Source organism: Candida dubliniensis, chromosome 1, assembly GCF_000026945.1.
Source record: "Candida dubliniensis CD36 chromosome 1, complete sequence".
Lineage (NCBI taxonomy): Eukaryota > Fungi > Ascomycota > Pichiomycetes > Serinales > Debaryomycetaceae > Candida > Candida dubliniensis.
In genome coordinates this window covers 1987158-2012364 of record NC_012860.1, presented here as the reverse complement: position 1 = coordinate 2012364, position 25207 = coordinate 1987158, and the positions used below count along the sequence as shown (strand labels likewise).

The 25207-nt window shown below is 29.2% G+C and overlaps 10 protein-coding genes across 10 annotated transcripts; 5 read left to right on the top strand and 5 right to left on the bottom strand. All coding sequences in view use genetic code 12, as the record gives it.

Moving 5' to 3' along the window:
- Window positions 1-158: 158 nt before the first annotated feature.
- Window positions 159-794, top strand: CD36_08550 (conserved hypothetical protein; the record flags this gene model as incomplete). The annotated part of the gene is made up of 1 exon (XM_002417454.1): window positions 159-794. One exon carries the CDS (start codon window positions 159-161, stop codon window positions 792-794), a length of 636 nt encoding a protein of 211 aa, XP_002417499.1.
- A 274-nt stretch (window positions 795-1068) lies between these two features.
- Window positions 1069-2904, bottom strand: CD36_08540 (SIR2-family NAD-dependent histone deacetylase, putative; the record flags this gene model as incomplete). Its single annotated transcript, XM_002417453.1, has 1 exon — window positions 1069-2904. The coding sequence occupies one exon, from the start codon at window positions 2902-2904 to the stop codon at window positions 1069-1071; it is 1836 nt and encodes a 611-aa protein (XP_002417498.1).
- Window positions 2905-3759: 855 nt separating this feature from the next.
- Window positions 3760-4959, top strand: CD36_08530 (conserved hypothetical protein; the record flags this gene model as incomplete). The annotated part of the gene is made up of 1 exon (XM_002417452.1): window positions 3760-4959. One exon carries the CDS (start codon window positions 3760-3762, stop codon window positions 4957-4959), a length of 1200 nt encoding a protein of 399 aa, XP_002417497.1.
- Window positions 4960-5763: 804 nt separating this feature from the next.
- On the top strand, window positions 5764-6261 carry CD36_08520 (cytochrome C oxidase polypeptide V, mitochondrial precursor, putative; the record flags this gene model as incomplete). The annotated part of the gene is made up of 1 exon (XM_002417451.1): window positions 5764-6261. The coding sequence occupies one exon, from the start codon at window positions 5764-5766 to the stop codon at window positions 6259-6261; it is 498 nt and encodes a 165-aa protein (XP_002417496.1).
- A 543-nt stretch (window positions 6262-6804) lies between these two features.
- Window positions 6805-7548, bottom strand: CD36_08510 (NADH-ubiquinone oxidoreductase 23 subunit, mitochondrial precursor, putative; the record flags this gene model as incomplete). Its single annotated transcript, XM_002417450.1, has 1 exon — window positions 6805-7548. The coding sequence occupies one exon, from the start codon at window positions 7546-7548 to the stop codon at window positions 6805-6807; it is 744 nt and encodes a 247-aa protein (XP_002417495.1).
- A 599-nt stretch (window positions 7549-8147) lies between these two features.
- Window positions 8148-9902, bottom strand: CD36_08500 (conserved hypothetical protein; the record flags this gene model as incomplete). The annotated part of the gene is made up of 1 exon (XM_002417449.1): window positions 8148-9902. The coding sequence occupies one exon, from the start codon at window positions 9900-9902 to the stop codon at window positions 8148-8150; it is 1755 nt and encodes a 584-aa protein (XP_002417494.1).
- Window positions 9903-10351: 449 nt separating this feature from the next.
- CD36_08490 (integral membrane protein, putative) lies at window positions 10352-11839 on the bottom strand (the record flags this gene model as incomplete). Its single annotated transcript, XM_002417448.1, has 1 exon — window positions 10352-11839. The coding sequence occupies one exon, from the start codon at window positions 11837-11839 to the stop codon at window positions 10352-10354; it is 1488 nt and encodes a 495-aa protein (XP_002417493.1).
- Window positions 11840-12940: 1101 nt separating this feature from the next.
- On the top strand, window positions 12941-15802 carry CD36_08480 (kexin precursor, putative; the record flags this gene model as incomplete). Its single annotated transcript, XM_002417447.1, has 1 exon — window positions 12941-15802. The coding sequence occupies one exon, from the start codon at window positions 12941-12943 to the stop codon at window positions 15800-15802; it is 2862 nt and encodes a 953-aa protein (XP_002417492.1).
- Window positions 15803-17503: 1701 nt separating this feature from the next.
- CD36_08460 (glucose-6-phosphate 1-dehydrogenas, putative) lies at window positions 17504-19006 on the top strand (the record flags this gene model as incomplete). Its single annotated transcript, XM_002417446.1, has 1 exon — window positions 17504-19006. One exon carries the CDS (start codon window positions 17504-17506, stop codon window positions 19004-19006), a length of 1503 nt encoding a protein of 500 aa, XP_002417491.1.
- A 1822-nt stretch (window positions 19007-20828) lies between these two features.
- On the bottom strand, window positions 20829-24314 carry CD36_08450 (6-phosphofructo-2-kinase 1, putative; the record flags this gene model as incomplete). Its single annotated transcript, XM_002417445.1, has 1 exon — window positions 20829-24314. The coding sequence occupies one exon, from the start codon at window positions 24312-24314 to the stop codon at window positions 20829-20831; it is 3486 nt and encodes a 1161-aa protein (XP_002417490.1).
- Window positions 24315-25207: the final 893 nt, after the last annotated feature.

Genomic DNA, 25207 nt, shown 5'->3' with positions numbered 1-25207 from the left:
GAGTACAAATAAATCCTATACATATATATATATATATATTTACTAGATTTCATTTCCTCGATTGACTATTCAAAACAATAACTACAACAATAACAACAAACCCCATAATAATTGATATATAAAGCCAACAACTTCATCTAAATTGACTATTCTTACCCATGCTTGCTCGTTCACCATTTATTTCAACAATTTTTAAAAGATCAATTGGATCAGTACGTACAAGCACAGCTACAGCTACGACAGCAACAACAACAACTATTCCAAAACAATATCAATTGTTCAATTTTAATAAATTAATTACCAATTTCAAATCATCATCATCAAGATCTTCTGGTACCAATAATACTTTCAAATTATTATTTGCTAGTACTGGTTCATCATTTTTATTATTATCTGCATTTGCTAAAAAAATCCATAATGATACTGGTAGTTTAACCCAATTACAACAACCATCATTAGATTTATCAACTACCACTAACGGATCACCACAACAACAATATCATGAATCAAGATTTAATAATTATTTAAATTATGAAGAATTAACTATTGGTTCAATGGTTGGATTATTTTTAGGAGTTATAATTGGGAAATTATCTCAAGTTATTGTATTTGTATCATTACTGAGTTATTTTTTAATTGAATTTTTAGAAAATAAAAATATTATTCATATTCCTTGGAATTATTTTATTACTATTGGTAAAGAACAAATTAATTTAAAACAATTATTTTTCGAAAAACCAAGTTTTAAAATTTCATTTGTTTTATCATTTATTATTGCTGCCTATAATGTATAACAACAATATAGAAATATCTTATTATTATAGATGATTGTATATTTTAACCCTTCAAAAAAAAAAAATACAAATATTTAAAAGTTACCTGGTTGATTAATAAATAACCTAATCTTTTTAGTTTTGACAGTATTTAATTTAATAAGATTTAATTGTGAGCGCTACCAAATGGTTCATGTTTCATAAACAACTTTGATTAGTTTTCCATAAGATTGATTGATTGATTGAAATTATATTAGTTTACAAAAACATATATGTAATTAAATAATGTGAACGTCTATGATTTATCTATCGGAGCTTCCTTTTCCTCCTCAATTTCCAACTCTTCTTTCTTCGGTTCTTCCTTCTGTTCCTCGTCACCTTCCACTACTCCCTGTTTTTCATTGTTTGTAGTACTCTTATTGCTTATTAGATATTCTCTTAAAGTTGGATCAATTAATTGAATCAGTAAATTCTCACCCTTTTTTTTTCCTCCTTCTCCTCCTCCTCGTATTTTATTATAATCTGGATGAGGTAAATCCCAAGATTCACCTAATTCATTAGCAATATAACTTGCTATATCATCACAATAACCCAATAAACTAACATCAAATTGACAATGATTTATTGGATCTTTATTTAATAAAATTTGTGGAACCAGTTCAGGAATTTTCCCGACAATATCTGCTACGGGAGCAACTTTTAATGAAGTACCAATTACAATAACTAAATCAACTTTATTAATATCTTGATTTATAGCAATTTTGAAATTTTCTGGTAATTGTTCTCCGAAAAAAGTTATATCTGGTTTCATAACTCCAAAACTTTCATGAAAATAAGTTTCTTCATCTTCGTCGTCATCATAATCATCATAATTCTTACGTTGTTTTTTCTTTTTGGATTTTAATATTGATTGTTTAATTTCATTACATTTAGGACAATAAGGAATTTGTTTATTTTTAATTTCTGGGAATATAATTTCTCCATCAACTTGATAACCACAAGTTATACAACTAGCAGTTGCAAATGATCCATGACATTGAATTAATTTTTCTTTAGAAATACCAGCATAACTTTCTAAATTATCAATATTTTGAGTATAATTTCTTAATAATTTTTGTTTATCTTGTAATAATTTAATAAATGAATGTAATGGACTGAAAATATGATTTGGAGGTAAAATCATATGAGCAATTGAATAAAATAATTTAGGATCATTATTAAAAATATCTAAATCGAAAACTTCTTGAGGATCAGATAAACCTAAATGTTGAACCATTGAATAAAACCCTTGAGATGATCGGAAATCAGGAATTCCTAAACTAGTAGAAATTCCTGCACCAGTTATAACCATTATATTTTCACAATTTTTAATTAATTTTAAAACATCTTTTATGGTCGTTATATCTTCTCTTCTTTCTCTAATTGATTTAACTTTTATAATGGCATGATTTAAAATTTTAATATATTCCATAATATCATTATTTTCATCACCATTTATATTTGATGATGATTTCCGTTTGGGGACAAATCCTAATTGTAATATTAATTTAATAATATTTTCAATTGTTGCAGCAGTAGGTAAATATTTTTCAAGAAATTTCATCGTACCATTTTGTTTAAGATATTTTCTAGTTTCCATAATTATTGAAGGTGGTATTTCTTCAAAAGCAAAATCTGATTCCAAATCATCATCATCATCATCGTCACTATCGTTATCATCGTCAGATGATGATGATGATGATGATGTAAATGGCAAACTTTTTCCATCATGATTTCCATCTAATTGATTAGTATTTGTAGGTGTATCAGTTATATCAGATATATTATTACCAATTGGAGTTCTTGATGATTCTTTAGTTAATCCTTCTGAGTCATACCCATCATCAATATTAAACAGTATTTGATTCCCATTTGTTTCTTCTGGTTCTTCCTCTTCTTCTTGTTCATTGTCAGAAGACGATGATGATGATGATACTGCATTAAATGGTACGGTTGAAAAATTGCCATTATTTAATCTATTTGATTCATTTGGATTAGGTTTAAATTTCTTAATTTCCCGAAGTGAATCATCTTGATCTTCCTCGTTTTCTGAACTAGAATCAACTAATACAATATCATTATCACTAGGCATTATTATTATTATTATTGATTGATTATCAAAAAAAAAAAAAAAAAAGAAAAGAAAAGATAAGGAAATTATAAATTTGTTATTGTGGGGGAATAATTGATAAGAATATATGTATATTAAATGGAGAAAATGATTTTGCAGTAATTCGATGTTTTTCTTAGTAGCAAAAAATAATTTGATAAGTGAAATGGTTGTTGTTGTCTTGTTGTTGTTGTTGCTGTTATAGTTTAGGAATTCTAATGGGGGAGTTATCGTGGTGGTGGCGGGCGTGATAGATTTGTTTGTTTTGGTTTTCGTGTTTTTGTATTTGTTGCCTAAACAATCTCCAGTCGTGTAAATATGTACAGTTTTTTTTTTTCATTCTCTCCATCTATAAAGTCAAATCAAATCTGACTTTGGGTTTAATCGGCATTAATATTTAGTAATTCAAAGAAAACTAATAAATATATGTAAATTGCATCAGGGTAAAGTTATTCAAAGGATATCAAATTAATTATTACCAAAATATATGTCAGAATTGTACCATAGAATGTTATCTTTTTTTGGGGGGAACTAAAAGAATTGTCAAATTCCCTTCCAAATTGAGGTAATATAAAACTGTAATAAATTTGGAGTAGATAATTTTTACAAATTGAATACACATGCAAAGCAGCGATAAACTTTATTTCTTTGTTTAGATTGTTGTTGAAAGATAATTCATATTAACTAGATAATCTAATTGGTAGCGCACAAAATAGTTCCTACTTTTTTTTTTTTTTTTCTTCAACAGTCTTGTTTAAATTTGGAGATGAGATATTCTAAAACTCAATCTATCTCTTCTTCATACTTGTCAACCCTGGTGTTCCTGATCGATCAATTATGTCATTTTCATTTGGATTTACAAAAGATGATTTTAGTGATGATGATGAATTAGAAGAAAGTAACACTTATATCAAACCAAATCATTCATCATCATCATCAACAACAACAACAACCGCAGTATCAAATCCAAAATCAGCATTAGATTCATTAATTATATCATCAGAAAATAAACCAAAACTACATAATTTAGATTCTATATTATCTACATTACAAGGAATTAGAATTAGTTTTGATAATTATAAAACATCACAGGGGAATATTATTTATCGAAGAGAATTATTTGATGTTAAACATCAATTAATGACAGAAGAAGAGGAAACCACTGAAAATTCGTTGATTAATAATTTATTGATTGATGAAAATAGTAATAATAATGATTTACAGAAAAATGTTTATGAAGGAGGTTTCAAAAGTTGGGAATGTTCATATGATACAGTTGATGCCTTGAATAAATTGATTGAACAAAATGGTCTATTTCTGTCATCGCCAAAGAATAAATCGATATTGGAATTAGGTTGTGGTACAGCATTACCTTCATGTTTTATTTTACTCAAAAAATTACAATCAATAAAAGAAAATCATGAACAACCTGGGTTAACATTAGTGTTGTCGGATTTTAATTATGATGTACTTCGATTAGTCACTGTACCTAATTTATTAATTCATTGGGCTTCAACTTTATCAATTGAACAATTATATGAATTAACAACTACCTCCACCATTAGTGGAGATAAAATTGATTCAAGATTTGTTAATGATGAAATATTAATTACTTCAAAATTAATTGAACAATTTAAAAATGATCTTAATAATTATAATATTCAATTAAAATTTATATCAGGATCTTGGGGTAATGAATTTATTGATTTAATTACTAAAAAGAATGATATGGATATTGATATTGATGTTATAATTAGTTCGGAAACAATTTATTCACCAGATACTTTACCTATTGTTGCAGAATCAATTAAAACTATCTTTCAACAAACTAACAACAAAAAATTAGCAATCATAGCTGCTAAGAATATATATTTTGGAGTCGGTGGTTCATTAATTGAATTTTTGAATTATTTTAATCAAATCATCAAGAACAACATGAATGATCAAGATTTTACGGTATCGGTAGAAGAAATAAATGATTCTCAATTGAAAAGATCATTAGTTTATATAGATTATAAAAGGGATTATTGTATATAGATAGCAAATAAATACTTCTTGGGGAATACGCCTAATAAAAGATAGCACGAATTGTTTTATTATGGGTTGCCGCAAAAAAAAAAAAAAAAAAAAAAAATGTTACAAGCGAAGCGAACAAAAGTTAAAATGACCTGATTTTTCTTGTTCTACTTCTTTTGCAATAATATGTTCAACAGTAGTAGTAGTAATAATAATAATATTAATAATTGTAATTGTATGTAGACCAAAACAACAATAATATAATACCGCGTAATATATATTATATCCCGTATTTTATTAAATAGGGCTATTCAGTTATTCATTTCCTTCGGTATAATTTCCACTCCCCGAAAAGTGTATTCCCAAAGATCATTGAGCCAGGATTTCAATTTTATTAGATTCAGAGATATATTCAAAATAAGTGTTCATATATATATATATATTACTCTAGGTAGGTCTGTTGAAGAACTTATAAATATGTCTAATGTATTGGGGTAAGAAGATTGGTTGGTTGAAGGGTGGATTGAAGTTCAAAGTCCATTGCACAGAAAGAGAAAAAAAGGTCGTTCCCATACCAAATCTTCATCCTAGTTATTTTTAACCAATCAAATTTATTACTATAATAAAAATAGTAAGATGATTTTTTTTTGGTTCTTCTTCTTCTCTCTTCTTTACTTACTTTTGGTGAGAGTGGTCTAATAAAAAACAGCCCAAGTGAAAAAAAAAATTATAAACTCAACCTATTTAATTAACTTCAATAAACATTTACTTCCTTTTTTTTTTCATTTATATCAAACATAGTCCAACCCCTCCAAGTATTCCAACATGTTTATGAGATCATTACAAAGAGCTGCTACTAAAGCCAACGTCAGTTCTACCACTTCTAGCATTATTAGATTCAACAGTACTGTTGCTAAATCATCAACTACTACTCCAAGAGCTTTATCCAATGCTTATATTGGTAATTTAGAATCAAGATGGACTTCATTACCAAAACAAGATCAACAAACTTTAATAGATGAATTAAAATCTAGAATGGAATTACCATGGCAAGAATTAACTCCAGCAGAAAAGAAAGCTGCTTATTATATTTCTTTTGGTGAATGGGGGCCAAGAACTCCATTATATTTACCAGGGGAAAGATCTCAAGTATTTTGGATTACTACTGGTTGTATTGTTGCTTCAATAGTATTATTCTTTGGTATTAGACAATTAGCTAATCCTCCACCAATTACTATGAATAAAGAATGGCAAGAACAATCTGATGATTATTTGAAATCTAAGAATGCTAATCCATTCACTGGTTATTCTCAAGTTCAATAAATGGATTAAAGAGAGAAGAAGAAGAAAAGGGTTATTGAAAAGAGAGAATCAACAATTAACACCATGAGTTGCCAGCAACGGTAACCGTAAGTAGATGATAAGTTAAGCTAAGTAGATTGTTGATTTTTTTTTTGGACTTTTATATGTTTTTCTTTTTTTTAGTTTTTGTCATTATTTTGTTTGTTTGTTTTTTTTGTTTTAATTATTCTAATCATTATGCTTTTGATATATAATTCTTTTTCTGATTAGAAGATTCTAATCAACGAGATTTATTCTTACCTTTCTCTCTAGTATCTGTTATATTCATTTTCTAGTAGTGTTTTTTGTTTGATTTCTTTCTATATTTACTTAAGGGATAGATATAACCTTAACTATTCAATACAAGAAAAAGATGTTTAAATGGAGACTCGTCAAACCGTAGTAACATCTCAATGTATAAATACAAAACTAATAAGAATTTGTTATTAAAATGAAACGATATACATATATATATATATATATGCTATTAACTAAATAAATACACTTTTCTTTGATTGGCCTAACTTAACGATATGGAGCATCAGCATCAATACAATATTGTAATTCTTGTTCCCATTTATCACCATTTTCTAATAATTTTTCTTTATTATATAATAATTCTTCTCTAGTAGCAGTAGAATATTCAACATTTGGAGTTTCAACAATTGCATCAACTGGACAACTTTCTTGACAATAACCACAATAAATACATTTAGTCATATCAATATCATATTTATAAGTTCTTCTACTACCATCAATTCTTTCTTCAGCTTCAATAGTAATAGCTTGAGCAGGACATATAGCTTCACATAATTTACAAGCAATACATCTTTCTTCACCACTTGGATATCTTCTTAATGCATGTTCACCTCTAAATCTTGGAGAAATTGGACCTTTTTCAAATGGATAATAAATAGTATAAGGAGCTCTAAAATACATTTCTAAACAAATATACATTCCTCGAGCAATTTCACTTAAAAATAAAAATTTTGTTGCTTTAGATAATGCACTTTCATGTGATTCTTCCCAAGTTTTAGGTTGAGCAAGTCTAAACCCTTTAGCAGGAATTGAATGAGTAGAACCTCCAGTAGTTAAATATTCAGTGGTTGGTGAATCGGAAGTGGAAGTGGCAGCTAAAGTTGGTTTTAAAAGTAAAGAACTAGTAGATAAATAATTATGTTGGATTGATTTTAAGGAAGAAGGAGAAGAAGAAGAAACCAAAAATCTTGATGATTTAGTTGATGAAGATGTTATAATTTGTTTAAACATTGTATATTATTGTATATTATTGTGTATAGGGGAATCAGTAGTGATGATAAAAAAAAAAAAAAAAAATTAAAGACTTGAATGGATCTCAAATGTATATGATCTTATTGTTAATTGTTATGGAATATGTAATGTAGTTTTATGGAAGAACCCCCTTTTTTGGATGAAGAATAAGAAATATACTCTAATTGATTAGTTGATTGATTGGTTGGTTGATTAACGTGAAAGAAAACTTTTTCAATTCTCTGTTTCTCTCTGTTTCTTTCTCTCTCTCTCACGGAAGTACTAGTTGATGTATTTTGTAAAGTAAGAAAAAAACAAATTTATTTTATTGGCTAGAACTAATTTAATATGTTCCTGTATATTGTCACACTCCACCCTCCACACCGAAATGGTTTCTAATAATCCATACAAGATATGTAATTAATATTGGAGTACTATTTAATAATCAATTCAAGAGGTTTTTATAAACTAAGTTGAATCTCTCTCTCCACCCCCACCTACCCATTTAACAATCTATCATTTCTATACTTAATACATTATATTACCTCCTCTATTCTATAAAATCTAAATCAGTTTGTAATTGTTCCGTTGCATTTCTTTTACCATTTAGATCCAACTAATAAAGCAGTAGCAGCAGGATCATTATTATCATCAGTGGTGGTGGCGGTGCCGGTGGATTTGTTTTCTCTAGGATTAAAACTTATTTTAAATAATCGATCATTACTAATATTAAAATGTTTCTCAAAATTTTCACTCCATTCAATGTATTTCATGATTTCTAATGATGAAGAAGTTGATGGTAAACTTAAATCAAATAATATCGGGATAGTATTATATTTATCTAATACTTTATTAATCCATTGTTTTTCAATTTCTTTTTGTGGTAACCCAGTTGTATTGGAGATGGTTGTGGTTGTTGGAGGGTTAATTTGACCACCTCCATTAATACAACCATTTGGACATGCCATAATTTCAACATAATCAACTTTTGAAGCATCAGCAATTTCAATTTCAATTTCTTGAGAAATGGATTCTGATTTACCTCGATTGATCATTCTTGCTCTTCTTCTAGCTACCAATGGATTAATCTTATTATTCATTGATTTATTAGTGTTTGGTTTCAATTTCCTTACTAAATTTTGAATATTTCTAAATCCATTAACTACAGCAGCACTAGCTAATGTTTCTTTACTATCATAAATTAATCTCATTTCATAAATATCAGAATTACGTCCATTAATTAAATTTATAGTAAATTTATTTGGATCATAACCTTTTCTCAATACTAAATCATTTCGATAAATATTTAAATAATTATAAGCATATCCTCCTGATGATGATCCTGAATCATTTGACCATGAATATTCTATAAATGGCCAATTGGGTGGGGCATATTGTTTATAAATTTCTGTTACCGATAAATCCAAATCACCACCTAAGGTTGGTTGTGTTGGTTGTGGTGGAATTAATTGATATTGGGGACATTCTTCTAATAATGTAATTAATTCTTTAGCAGTTATAACACAATCAACATCAGGAACAGAAATCAGTATTGATTTATCTTCTTCATTTTCATTGTCATAAATTTCTGGTCGGGCACTTTCTAATTTTTTATCAAAACATGGCATAATTGATAAATGATATATTTCTGATTTATCTATTTGTAATGCTTCACAGGTTAAATTTTTCAATAAACATCCAGTAATTTGTTGTGGTGATTTTATAGTTGATAATTTTGGGATTATATAAGGATGAGTCTTTTCAGCATATAATACCCAACCAGGACAAATCGATGATAATATAGGTCCCTCTTCAGTTTTCCTATTGATAACTTCTTTTGCTTCATTAATTAATGATAATTTTCTTCCTAATGATGTTCCTATTATATAAGTAAATCCCATTTGTTTAATAAATAAATTAATCAATAATTTATCCATAATTTCAATGGTTACATTATATGCCATTGCTAATGATGCTCGTGATTGATGAGATATACTAACAACAAATACTTTATTTTTGGTTGGTGATTGTAATGCTTTAATCAATTCTTGATGAGAATGTTGAGCTACAAGAACTTCTTCAGCTGATGTTATACAACCAGAACAGGCAAGACAATCAGCTAATGAAATTTGTGCTGGAGTTAATTGATTGGTTTGAATTTGTTTACCATCAATTTTCGATATTTCTAATGGATTTCCTTGTGAATCAATTTGAATTTCTACTTCTCCGTTTTCATTATATGAATCAGTGGTGGTGGTATTGGTATTGGTATTGGTTGATGCTGGTGGTTTTATACAAGCAACACCAGGTGATATAAAATCATTTAAATCATCTGCTGATAGTAGAGCACTCATGATTGTTGGGTGGATGGGTAGTTTGTTAAATATGAAAAAAAAAAAAGAAGAATGCAAGTATATATATATGTGTGTATTGAAATTCTTCAAGTAAAGATTTGATTATTAATCATTTTTTTCTCTTATGTTGGTTGGCTGCATATTTCTTTTTTCTTTTTCCACTATCATCGCCATCGCCATCGCAGGTAAAAATATCCGATAGCGGGGGGTTTATCTTATTTCTGGAACTAATATGACTTTATTTCCAATCTATAAACATCATGAACACTTCAGTAGAATTGGTATGGATAATACTTCAACATTAGCTTTTTCTATCATATTGAAGTTATTACATTTTGGTGTTTTTTTTTTTCTTTTTTTGGACATTTTTGAACACTATTTTGATTGTAAAAAACTGCTAATAATTTTATTTTTATCTATTATTATAAAATCTACATCAACTTATTAACCTAATCTTTATTTCTATCATCAGACAATGAAGGAGTATCCAATTCATGATGATTATTGGTACTGCCACTGCCTTCTTCCTCATAATCATCACTAATATCACCCAACTCAAATTCTTCAACATCTACACTTTGATATTGATGATGACCTTGACCCTGTCCCTGTAGTCCCAACTCTCCATCTTCATTATACCCTACTAATCGTAAATAAAACATTATTAAAAGTTGAATCCAAAGGAAAATCATAAAAGCAGCCGCAGAAACCACCAAAATATAAGCTGAATGATCTGAACCTAAATCATGAACCAATTGTAATTGTTCTTCAGTTGCTCCCATAAATAAAATCCCAGCTAAAGTTAAACAAAATGGAGGGAAATATTGAAATGATAAAATTTGACCCAGTGGATGACAAGATTTATCTTTTAATAAAAACAGTATTTCAATAATTCTTGTTATACCAGCTCCCATTAAAGCAATACCAAAAACTGAATGAACTTTAGTTGATATCATTAAATGTTGACTATGTTGAGACATTGAATAACCAGTGAAAATTAATAATAAAGCTGGGATAAATGATCGATGATGATTTTTCCGAGATAAATACATTCCTAATAATCCTCCACTCCACCAAATTATCCCCATGGCAGTATGTTGATAATCTCCCATACTCCAATTTTCACGACCCCAACGATGCTCAGTAAAAGTATTAACAATCCCCCAAACCATCATAACGGTAGAATCATAAAATTCTTGTGACAATCCAGTGTTACCACCACTGCCACCATTAGGTGTGGTCATTAACTGATGTTTTCTAATCCAAGGTACAACTAATACTAATGATAAAATAAATGAATATAATATAAATGCTGAACCCATTATACCATGAGCAATACATTGACCAGTATGTTTATCATAACAAAATCCAAATAATGCAATTGGTGCCATACAAACTCTAACCCATCCTGTTAATACTGTTAAAAATGATAAAATTTTATAAAGTTTATAACTAAATCCATATTCATAATTAACAGTAAACCTAGTTAAATTAGGATAAAATTTATTAATAATTAAATTACTACCATTAATAAATGTACCAATAAAAATTGTTAAACCTAATAATATTGATAAAAACCAACTTGTCCCCTTTGATGTTTTATTTTCATGATTATTAATATTATCTGGGAAATCTAAAAATATCGATTCAAATATACTATAACAAGTTGAAATATATTGTAAAAATAATGACCAATGTAGTTTATTAGCAATTGCCAATGAAGTACTAATTGATGGTAAAATTAACAATATAAATAAACTTAATAACCAATGGAAAGTTTTCGAACCAGGATTTATAGGATGGAATTCTGGTCTTGAAGATGAAGAATCATCCATATCCATTGACATACCGTCATGATTATTATCATCGGCATTGATTAATAATAACAGGGATAAAATTATTAGAAATGTTGAATAATTGAAGTACAGTTTATTCATGATCCTATGGTTGGTAGGTAATTGAATAGATTGATATTGGTTATATAGATGTAAAAGATGTTTATGGAAATTTATTTCTAGAGAAGGAAGGAAAAAGTGTAAGAAACAAATAGTTGATTAACCGTGGATCGGAGGCGGAAATATTGTTGGAGGATAAAGGGATAATTCGGGAATTACAATTAACACTCACTCTCAAACAAAAGAAGTAAGAATCCGCCTTGATTTATGTTTTATGCTGTGCCAAATATTTGACAGAAAGAAAGAAAGAAAGAAAGTCAAACCGTTCTTCTATTCTTCTTATCTTTTTGTAAACTTATATCCATTTCTTTATAGAAATAGTTTATCGATCTAGAATGATTCGGTTATGTGTTGTTGTTCCTTTGTCAAGAATCTTGATAGATATCAAATGTTAGGGATGGTGGTATATGAAATTAGCTACACCTATAAACAGCTAGGATCACTAACAAAGCAAAAATCACTTTATAAGCCCATATAATCTGTAATCTTACAAACGCTTATTATTATATAGATTTGTTGAATATCTATTTGATAGTCAGTATTCAATGATATAGGGTAGTAGTAGTAATATCAGAAGGAGGAATTCCTTGTGTTTTTTTTTGTACTTCAATGCACTACTAATTTTGTGACATTTTTTATTTACATTTACACTACTAACAAACCACAAACCCTTGTCAAAATTTACTAGAACTCATACTATATATATAAGGAATGTATGGAATAGTAAGATATTACACAAGTATGTTAAATGTGATTATTTTGATAAATGGCTAGTAATTAATGGTTAGAAATTGAAAGGAAAAGAAGCGGCGAAGGCTTAGAGACAAGTAAGGGAAAACAACAACAACAATCAAAGCGTAAGAGTAAGAGAAAAAAATAAAATTGTTTCAATTTCAAATCAACAATCAATCAAAAATTTTTTTTTCCATTTTTTCAACCCTTTGACGTGTTCAATATTGTTATTGTTGATATATATATAAATACTTATCTATTTATTCTTATTTAGAAAAGCTAATAACTATTAACACACTATAATAGATTCTTTGATAGAAAGAAATACCACCACAACCATACCATAACACTATGTTGCCAATTAAATTACTAATATTCCTAGTAGGTTATTTATTATCACCAACTTTACAACAACAATATCAACAAATTCCTCCTCGAGATTATGAAAATAAAAATTATTTCTTAATTGAATTAAATACTACTAATTCTCAAAAACCTTTAATTGATTTTATAAATCATTACAAGGGTCATTATAATTTTGAACATCAATTATCATCATTAGATAATCATTATGTTTTCAGTATTGATAAATCTCATCCTCATAATTCATTCTTGGGGAATCATAATTCTAATGAATTTAATTTAATTAAACGAGAATTAGGTTTTGAACAAGATTATGAAGAATTAATTTCTCAAGTTGAATCTATTCATTGGTTACCTATGAAAAAACTTTCTAAAAGAATTCCTGTCCCTATTGAAATGGAACAAAAAGAAGAAGAAATAATGGCTGATCGTGATGATAATGATAATACTAATAATGAACAAGCAATTAATGAAGCACATAAAAAATTAGCACAAATTGCGTCTAAATTAGAAATTCATGATCCAGAATTCACTACTCAATGGCATTTAATCAATTTGAAATATCCTGGTCATGATGTTAATGTCACTGGTCTTTGGTTAGAAGATATTTTAGGTCAAGGTATAGTTACTGCATTAGTTGATGATGGAGTTGATGCTGAAAGTGAAGATATTAAACAAAATTTTAATTCAAAAGGATCATGGGATTTTAATAATAATGGGAAATCACCTTTACCAAGACTATTTGATGATTATCATGGTACTAGATGTGCTGGAGAAATAGCTGCTGTTAAAAATGATGTTTGTGGTATTGGAGTAGCATGGAAATCTCAAGTAAGTGGTATTAGAATTTTATCTGGTCCTATTACTTCATCTGATGAAGCTGATGCTATGGTATATGGATTAGATACTAATGATATTTATTCTTGTTCTTGGGGTCCTACTGATAATGGGAAAGTATTATCTGAACCAGAATTAATTGTGAAAAAAGCCATGATAAAGGGAATTCAACAAGGTCGAGATAAAAAGGGAGCCATTTATGTTTTCGCTTCGGGGAATGGGGGTAGATTTGGTGATTCATGTAATTTTGATGGATATACTAATTCAATTTATTCAATTACAGTTGGTGCCATTGATTATAAAGGTTTACATCCCCAATATTCTGAAGCTTGTTCTGCTGTTATGGTAGTAACTTATTCTTCTGGATCAGGTGAACATATTCATACTACTGATATCAAAAAAAAATGTTCTGCTACGCATGGTGGTACATCTGCTGCTGCTCCTTTAGCTAGTGGGATTTATTCATTAATATTATCAGCAAATCCTAATTTAACTTGGAGAGATGTTCAATATATTTCTGTATTAAGTGCCACTCCTATAAATGAAAATGATGGTAATTATCAAACTACTGCATTGAATAGAAAATATTCTCATAAATATGGTTATGGTAAAACTGATGCTTATAAAATGGTTCATTTTGCTAAAAATTGGAAAAATGTTAAACCTCAAGCTTGGTATTATAGTGATGTGATTGAAGTTAATGAAACCATCAATACTGCACCACAACAATCTCCAACTAAACGTGATTCTGATTCTGATTCTAATTCTAATTCTAATTCTAAATCTAATAACAAGATTATTCATTCATCAGTTAAAGTTACTGAAAAAGATTTGAAAATTATGAATGTTGAAAGAGTTGAACATATTACTGTTAAAGTGAATATTGATTCTACTTATAGAGGTAGAGTTGGAATGAGAATTATTTCTCCCACAGGGGTTATTAGTGATTTAGCAACATTTAGAATTAATGATGCTTCAAGTAGAGGATTTCAAAATTGGACATTTATGTCAGTGGCTCATTGGGGGGAAACTGGTATTGGTGAATGGAAAGTTGAAGTTTTCGTTGATGATTCAAAAGGTGATAATGTTGAAATTAAATTTAAAGATTGGCAATTTAGAATATTTGGCGAATCAATTGATGGTGATAAAGCAGAAATTTATGATATAACTAAAGATTATGCTGCTGTAAGAAGAGAATTATTAGAAAAGGAAAAACAAGGGGATAAGTCTAGCACCACCACCACTATTGCCAGTAGTAGCACTAGTAGTGAATCTGATCAAAAAACTACTACCCTGGCACAAAATAATGAATCGACAACCAGTATTAGTCAATCTGAAAATGAATCTGCATCTTCAAGCTTATCTCAAGAACAACAACAACCAACTGAATCAAATTCTGATTCTGATTCTGATACCGATACCGATTCTACCGATGAAAATAAACAAGAAGGAGATAGCAATAATGATGACAACGACAACGACAACAAGAAAGCCAAATCTGATAATACAGGGTTTTATCTTATGTCAATTGCTGTAGTTGGATTTATTGCAGTATTATTAGTTATGAAATTCCATAAAACTCCAGGAAGTGGTCGTCGTTATAGAAGAAGAGATGGTTATGAATTTGATATTATTCCTGGTGAAGATTATAGTGATTCTGACGATGATGATGAGGAAGGGGATGATGATTCAGATACTAGAGGCAATCGCCATGATGATGATTCATTTGATTTAGGTCATAGAAATGATCAAAGAGTATTATCTTCACAACAACGACAATATGATAGACAACAAGATGAAGCTAGAGATCGATTATTTGATGATTTTAATGCTGAAAGTTTACCTGATTATGAAAATGATATGTTTAAAATTGGTGATGAAGATGAAGAAGAGGAGGGGCAAAAACATCAAACAACGACGACAAACAACTCAGAAGGTAATTCAGAAACTTCCACTAAAAAGAGCGACGGTGACATTAAAGATAAGGATAAGGATGTTGTTAGTACACAGTAAATAAGTAAATACAATACAATAATTATTAGACCTACCTAAAAAAATAAAAATTAAAGATGTTATATATACCAAAAAGACACTGTTTTTAATATACTATTTACTTACTTACAGGTTTCTATTCCTAGCTCTATCTTTAGTGGTTTATGTTTGTGTTCTGCATTGGTGTTAGTCACGTGCAGTTGCAACAAGAATTCGTGTTGATTGTTGTGTTGTGCTCGGGTACAGGGACAGCGGGTGGCAAAACTTCTAATGCGTAGAATATTGTTCGTTCGAGTGCGCTAAAGAAGAAGAAGAAGAAAAAAAAAATATGAACTTGTGTCGTTGTTATGGACTGAATTAATCCGAAACAAAGAAAGATAGAAACTTCTTCTTCTTCTTCTTCTTCTTCTTGTGATAGCAATAATAATTCTTTAAACATATTCCGATATGGAAATTGAACACAATTATTAATTTACTACTATTAGTAAAATTCTTGTAATAACAATAATTTGAACACTATAATATTTGTTTTCACGTGATTTGTTAATCACTTTTTATAACCATATACTGGTGGTAATAGATTAATTGAACAAACCTTATTATCCATAGGTTGTAGTAAAAATAATCAACTAGTTAAGATAATGTTCTTCTGGGTCACGTTTTCCCGCTAAAACCGAATTATAATACGCACAACTAAGAATAGAAAGTAAAACTGTAACATATAATTGGGACGGAAGGGAGGCAAAACTGGGGGGGGGGCGCGCCAGTACGGCAAGAAGGGGGGGCGGGGAGGACTGGAAGAGGAAAGAGATGAGGAGATAATGGATAGAAGGAAGGAAAGCAAAAGCAAAAACAAAAGAAAAATATCACATTGACGTATATACGAAACAAAGAAAGAACACATCAAGAGTTTAAACTCAATTCAAGGTTAGCTTAAAGTTATCCATCAATAGTATATGGTTGTACTTGTAGTTATGGTTGTCAATGAAACAATTAATTAACCAAGTATCACCTTGTAAGTCTTTTTTGAAAAAATTGAAAAAAAAAAAAAAAAGGGGAGTCAATTCGTAAATTGATTCAAGTTTTCTCAGGATATTAGTAATTCATTACAATTCTAGCTAATTATTGCTTCCACTCCCCCTTTATTTTGTTGCACACCTCTTGCAATTGATTTCAATGCTAAAGAGGAGCGGCCATCCATAACAATCTTGTCCAGCAACACAGAATTGTAACAATTCTTCTAATAGAATACTATTTGCTAAAGGATAAATGGAACAGTAAAATAACCGTTTAAAAAAAAATGGAAAGCGGAAGGGAGGAAAGATGGTGTTGTTGTTGGGCGAAAAAAGAAAAAGCAAAACCGACCGACCGACCGACCGACCGAAGACCGGCGGAACCAGAAAATTTTTATCCAACAAAAAAAAAGTAGCAATGGAAAAATGGAAAAATGGAAAAACTAACATAAAGAGAGAAAATGAATCACAATAATTTATAATCAATTTTTATCACTCCCTCCCTCCCTCCAAAAAAAAAAAAAATTACTTTCCTTGGTTTTCCTCTTTCTCTTCTTTCTTTCTTTCTTTATTCATATCCATTTTTTAGTTGTCTTTTATCAATCAATTGAGTCAATTGAAGTATTACTAACCTCAACTATTATTGATATTATCACAACTTTGAATTTCAAAAACTTTACACATTCCCAACTCAACTTAGAAAATAATAATGTCATTTGATTCATTTGGAGATTATGCTACCATTGTTGTTTTTGGTGCATCAGGGGATTTAGCTAAAAAGAAAACTTTCCCAGCATTATTTGGATTATTTAGAGAAAAACAATTACCATCAACAGTTCAAATCATTGGTTATGCTAGATCTCATTTAGAAGATGAAGAATTTAAACAAAGAATTTCTGAACATTTTAAAGGTGGTGATGATAAAATCAAACAAGATTTTTTAAAACTTGTTTCATATATTAGTGGACCTTATGATACTGATGAAGGTTATAAAAAATTAGAATCAAGATGTCAAGAATATGAACAAAAGAATAATCAAATATCTGAAAGATTATTTTATTTGGCTTTACCACCATCTGTATTCACTACTGTTTGTGAAAAAGTTAAAAAAAATGTTTATCCACCTAAAGAAGGTAAACTTAGAATTATTATTGAAAAACCTTTTGGACGTGATTTAGATACTTATCGTGCTATGCAAAAAGAAATTTCTCCATTATTTACTGAAGATGAAATTTATAGAATTGATCATTATTTAGGTAAAGAAATGGTGAAAAATTTATTAGTATTAAGATTTGGTAATGAATTATTTAGTGGAGTTTGGAATAATAAACATATTTCATCAATTCAAGTTTCATTTAAAGAAGCTTTTGGTACTGAAGGTAGAGGAGGTTATTTTGATACCATTGGAATTATTAGAGATGTTATGCAAAATCATTTATTACAAGTTTTAACTTTATTAACTATGGAAAGACCAGTTTCATTTGATCCTGAAGCTGTTAGAGATGAAAAAGTTAAAGTTTTAAAAGCTTTTGATAATATTGATGTTAATGATGTTATATTGGGTCAATATACTAAATCAGAAGATGGTACCAAACCAGGTTATTTAGATGATAAAACGGTGAATCCTGATTCTAAAGCTGTTACTTATGCTGCTTTTAGAGTAAACATTCATAATGAAAGATGGGATGGTGTTCCAATTGTTTTACGTGCTGGTAAAGCTTTAGATGAAAGTAAAGTTGAAATTAGAATTCAATTTAAACCTGTTGCTAAAGGAATGTTTAAAGAAATTCAAAGAAATGAATTAGTTATTAGAATACAACCAAATGAAGCAATTTATTTAAAAATTAATTCAAAGATCCCCGGGATTTCTACTGAAACTTCTTTAACTGATTTAGATTTAACTTATGCTACTCGTTATTCAAAAGATTTTTGGATTCCAGAAGCTTATGAAGCTTTAATTAGAGATTGTTATTTAGGTAATCATTCTAATTTTGTTAGAGATGATGAATTGGATGTTTCTTGGAAATTATTTACTCCATTATTAAAAGCAGTTGAAGATCCTGCTAATAAAATAGAATTACAATATTATCCTTATGGTTCAAAAGGTCCAAAAGATTTAAGAAAATATTTGAAAGATCATGGTTATATATTTAGTGATCCAGGTACTTATCAATGGCCATTAACTAGTCCTAATGTTAAAGGGAAAATTTAAAGCAAGGAAAATTAGTTAGTTAAGTAGTCAGTTATCGTTCGTTTTATTATTATTATTATTATTATAAATGTTTTTTTTTTTTCTTTTTTGATATTTAAATTACTTTTCTACAAAATAAAAAGTTGAAAAAGAAGAAAGAAAAAAAAAAATCCTTCTTTTATTTTATTGAAACTATCTATCTATCTATTTAAAAAACACATTCTTTTCAGGAAAAGTTCTTTTATTCTCTTGGAATCTTTGAAAAATTTTTTTACAAAACAATATTAGTTTAATCAGACATCCAAAGGAAGGTCGTATAGAGCGGTCACCGAACATACTGAGATTAGGTTCGTCGTTGTATGCTACCGAGGAAACTGCGAATGTTTGGGAAAACTTTTCATCACCTTAAACTATAATTTTATTTGTAAAAAACTTCAAGATCCCTAAAATTAAAAAAAAAAAAAAGAAATCATTTCCATCATCAAATGAAGAATGCCATTTTTTTTTCCAAATCTAAAAAGTTCCTTATGATTATGTGAGTAAAATAAATGAAAGAAATTTGATATTAATCCCCTCCCCAATAGAAATCAAATCGAACTTTGAAGCATCAAATATACATATATATATAAAGAGATCCCAATCAGGATACACATATTTTGGTATCACAAATTGCAATCAATTTCTTCAAAATAAACATTAATTCCAAAAACGACAGAAGTTGAAGAATTAAAAATCATACTTCCCTCATAAAATATATATACACACACACATATTGATTCCATCATTGTTTCAAAACATATCTTCAGGAAGCCTTCCCTTTTATTTGTTTTCTTTTGAAATCAGAAACGTAAATTAATACTGGCAAGTATAAGTTCATTCAACAAGAAAAAGACCGATAAAGTCTTTCTCATACATTGAAATAAACACTGTCTTGTGAAATATTGTCTGTCTTTAAAAAAAGAAAATCATAGTCGAAAATCAGACATGGAAAGAAGTTTTCACTAAATTTCATCATCTTCAAAAAAAAAAAGGGGGGAGCAGCTCTTGACAAGATAAGTTTATGAAAACTCCGGAATTGTGTCAATAGGGAGGATGTGTGTAATGGAATTATTGTTGTTATTTTGTTTTGGAAAGATATATGCATATGTATATAGTTGAATGATTAATATTCTAAAAATGGATCTCGTTAAAACCTATCCACAGAATAAAGTTAATCCCAACTAAAAGAAAAATAACCAGATGATATACTTCCTCTTCATGTTGTTATTGTTGATTGATTGATTGATGAGTTTGAAGAAAGAAAGAAAGAAAAAGTTATTCCATCTCATCAAAAGAAGAAGAAGAAGAAAAAATTTTTCTCATCAAAATTTATACTCTCCAAAATTCTCATTCTCATCAACAACAAAGATTTATTGATTTACCCGGATATAAAGAAATCATCTCAAAGCCCTAATTATTTACTACTATTTTTATATTTTTATGTTAACCCTAAACAAAAGATTCTAAATGATAATTACCTACAACAGATCTTCTTCTTGTTGTTGTTGTTGCACCTTTTTCTCTTATCATCTTTAGTATTCTCTATCTTTAATCAAATTCAAATACAGTTTTGGTTATTATTATAACCAATCTAACATTATTTTGAATCACGTGATTGGCCACTAAATTCATATCAACTTAACATTGAATAAGGTGTGATTTTGATTAATATGATAAAATTATAAAATTAACAATTATTTGGGTTATGTTGTAACACACATATAAAATCTCTACATAATTCTTCTATAAAATAAAATAAAATAATAAAAAAAAAAACAAAGTAAAATACTCTTTTCTTAATTCTCTAGCATAATTGATCAGCAGCAGTTTTCCGTTGTCCCATTGGTTTCCTTAAATTTTTCAAATCTCGTAAATGTTTAGCAGTGATTGATTTATCATCACCGTCACGAACCAGTAATGTTGGTTTATTTGATGTCCCCATTGATAATCTTCTTCTAATTTCATCTCTTACATCATCACTAGCTTTATTGTTCGTTGTGTTATTATTAACGGCAAAACTTACAGCTCGAGATTTTGAAGTTGGTGGAGCAGTTGGAACCACAGAATATTTCCGTTCTTTGAATACTACTCCAACTTCTTTAACATTCTTTTGATGTTCTGGTTCAGCTTTAACAAACCAATCCAAATTTTCATCATATTCATACATGGTATAATCAGTACCATAAGGATGCAGTTCTAAGCAATATAAAGTATGTAATGGAACATCTAATTCTCCAATAACTGATTTATCAAGATTTAAAAAATATGCTAATAAAATTCTTGAAACTACTCGATGAGATATTATTAATAAATGATCAGTAGTTCTTTCAATTTCAGCAATTAATGGTCTTAAACGAGTTAAAACATCTAAATATGATTCACCACCAACTCCAGGATATCGATAACTTAATTTATTTTTCAATCTACTAGCAAATTCTTTAGGGTATTTCGATTGAATTTCTTCATATGTCATTCCTTCAAATTTCCCTCCACCTAATTCATTCAACATTCTTAATTCTTTTATAGAATATAATTGATCATTAAAATATTGTCCTGTTTCAACTGCTCTAGTAAGCATTGATGTCCAAACACAAAAATTCGGTTCACTTGGTATTGAATCTAATAAGGCAACATCATCTTCATTAAAAAGAGAATTATATTTTAATTCTAATCGACTAGAAAATCTTTCCAATTGTTGTTTCCGAAATTCTTGTCGTTGGAAATTCATAAATTGAGTTAAAGTTTGAGCAAATTTAATTCCTCGTTTAGTTAAATCGGCATCACCACCAATTCTACCAATTAAATTATCTTGACTTTCTCCATGACGAGTAATCCAAATTTGTCTTTCACATAAATTGAAATTTAATAAAAAATAAATTGTTTGTGATGCTAAAAAACCTTTAATATTAAAACTAACAACTTTTTTCCCAACATCAATCATTTTAACATATTGAAATCCAGGAATTTTTTCTTCTTCTTCATCAATAGTTTCATAAGCTTTTTCATAATTATGTAATCGTCCAACAAAATCATTAAAAGCTAATTTAGGATCCATATCTTTATAATCAGGTCCACTTAATTTCAATCGAATATTTGATTCAATAATACTAGGATCATTACAAACACTTTCCAAATATAATACTGGTAATTCTCCATTTGATCGTTGTTGAATTTTTTTCAATACTCGTTTCCGTCTTAATTTAGTAGAATTTGTTGCATCAAAAATCCCTACTGATCCACTACCATTAATAACATAATCTAATAATTGATCCAAAGTATCCATAGCCCATTTTTCTCTTAATGCAGTACTATCTTTATTATCAGGATTGAAAAATGCAGCATCATGTTGTTGAGGTGATCTTGATTCAGTTGGAGTAATGGCTTTATCTGGTAATGGTTGATTTTCTGGTCCAGCATTTAATTTATCTTTTCTTCTAGTATTACCAACATTGAAAACTCGACAATCATGTTGTAACCAATTAAGATATCTAGTTAATTTATTGGTAATATAAGATTTCCCTCTTGCAGGTAATCCAACCATAACAATAACTAATTTCGATCCAACATCAATTGAAGCAATTTTCCCATCAGGTGAAGTCTTGGAAGATGTTTGACCAGGAATATTTAAAGTATAAGCTTTTCTAGCTGATGGTGGTGGTTTATGCATTAATAAATTCTTTAATTTTTCAAGTGATGGAGTTTTTTCAAATTGTTCTTTCATATATGGTGGTAAATCTTTTAATAAATTATCTTTAACATCTTTAGCCATTACTAAACCTTTCCCCTTTTCTTTCCCATCTTCAGAAGAAACAGTAACTACTGAACCCACAGTGGTGCTGCTAGTGGTGGTGGTGGTGGTGATGGGGGTTGATTCATCAATAAGTACATGTGGAGGTGATCTTGATGGAACTGAATACAGCAACTGACCAGTATTTTCAGATATACCAGCTGATTTACGTAATAACTGGGCAGCTATTGTCCCCGTCGGAAATTTTTCTTGTTCTTCTTCCTCTTCTTCTTTTGGTTGTGGTTGTTTATTACCAACTAATTGTTTAGCAGCAATCAGAGCAGCGTGTTCTCTTGAATGTTTAAGTGATTCTGCATCAGGTGAACCTTCTTTTTTGTCTTTATGTGATAATTCCGATAAATTTAAATGAGAAATGTTTTTTGTCTTGTGTAATGGGGTGGTGGTGGCGGCAGTGGTCTTATTAGCAGTACTCAATTCTCCACCTTCTTCTTCTTGAATGGGATTAATATTTCTTCGATCGTCGTTATCATCGTCATCGCCTTCATTTTCATCTTCGTCTTCATCATAATCATCATATGATTGTTCTCTAGTAATGGGGGATCCTATTGTAGAAACAATTGGTGTATCAGTTAATGGACGTTTATTGAATTCGGGTAAAAATGAATTAACCGAACTATTAGAATCATAAGGTTCTAATAATTGAGAATCTAATGATTTTGATAATGCCAATTTCTCTCCACCATAATGATTCAAGAAATTATGACGAGAAGGATAAGGATAAGGATTAGGATAAGGATTAGGATTAGGATAACCTGATTTATTTTTCTTTGGTTTCAAGGATGTACTTGATGATGTTGGTGATAATTCATCAGGTGAAGGTGACATACTTCCAGCAGTAAATTTGGCAATTTTTTTACGAATAGAACGATTAGTGGCAGAAGATAAAGAAGAGTTGTGTAATAACAATTCTTCTTGGGTGGTGGTGGTGGTGGTGGTAACATCTTTTTTGCCTTGTTTGAAATCAGGTTCTCGTAGAAGTACTTCTGATGATTCATTGTGATGGTGTTGTTCTGTATTCTTATTATTATCTCTTTCAGCTTCATATTCATCTTCATCGCTATAAATTTCATTTTCAGAACTTCCTGAACTTGTTAAAGATAATTGGGAAGAATTTGTGGAATGAAGATTAGAAAATGATACCCGTTTATTGGCTGTTCTTGAATGGCTTAATGCTCCATTACTAATTGAATAAGATTTAACCCGATTTTGACGTAAATTGATACCAGAATCAGTTGGTGAAATATCACTTGATTGGGTTGAATTGGATGAAGAAACGTGATGTAAGTTTGAAGTAGAATGAGGTGGTTCTAAACTACATTGTTGTTGTTGTTGCAGTGGGGAAGGTTGTGGCTGTTTGAAATTAGCGGCAATTAGATTCCGAATTGATTCTTGACTATTATGATGAAGTTGATCCGGTGAATTATGATTGGTATTAGGTGATGGTGTGGAATTAGTAGTAGAATCTGTACTTGTTGGTGGCATTTACAAATATTACAAATTTTATAGGATTAACAAAAAAATTGATAAATGAAGAAAATAATTGTGTTTGCCCTAGAAAATCTAATAATAATAGAAATGAAGCTTGATATAAAGTAAATGGGGGGGATGTGTGATATTTATATGTATAAGGAAGGATTGATATATTTATTTTTTTTTTTTGGTTCTTTGAGTTTATCTCTTTCGGCAGAGAAGAAAGGAAAGGAAAGAAAGGAGACTCAATTTTTTTTTTTTTTAGTTTCCTTTACGTTGATTATGAATGATTTCCTTTTTTTTTTTTCCTTTTTTTTTTTGCTTACTTAATTCTTACAATGTCTATCATCCATCTCTATTTCTGTCTCTCTTTTAACATCTTATATCATAGATAGTAGTTAATTGAATTGTAATGTGATGTGTTTACTATATTGTAGTTTGTTGCTTAGTTAATCAATTAGTTGATACTCAAGCACGCCTTTCTCGCGTAATCGTGTATCATTTACTTGTTTGTTGTATTTTTTCATGAACAACAACAACAAGAACAACAACGACTGATAAGTTTCATGTCCATGTGTTCTTGTTGTTGTTGGGTTGGGTGACGTTTCAATTAATTAAGAATTTTGTTTTTTTCACATCCATTCGCACACATCTTCTTTACTCTTTTACTTACTTACTTACATAATTAATATCTTGTTGAATACGAGGAAAAAGAGGGTAAAATTCTAGTCATCTTTTAATTTTTAAACTTTTCAGAGAATCTAAATTCAATTCAATTCTGTTAATCATTAATTCTACAAGTGAACAAACAACTAAAGTAACAAGTAATAAGAAATACAATTCAAATTGCAATTGTAATTGTTATTGTTATTGTTATTACGATGCAGCAGCTGAAAAGGGGAGAA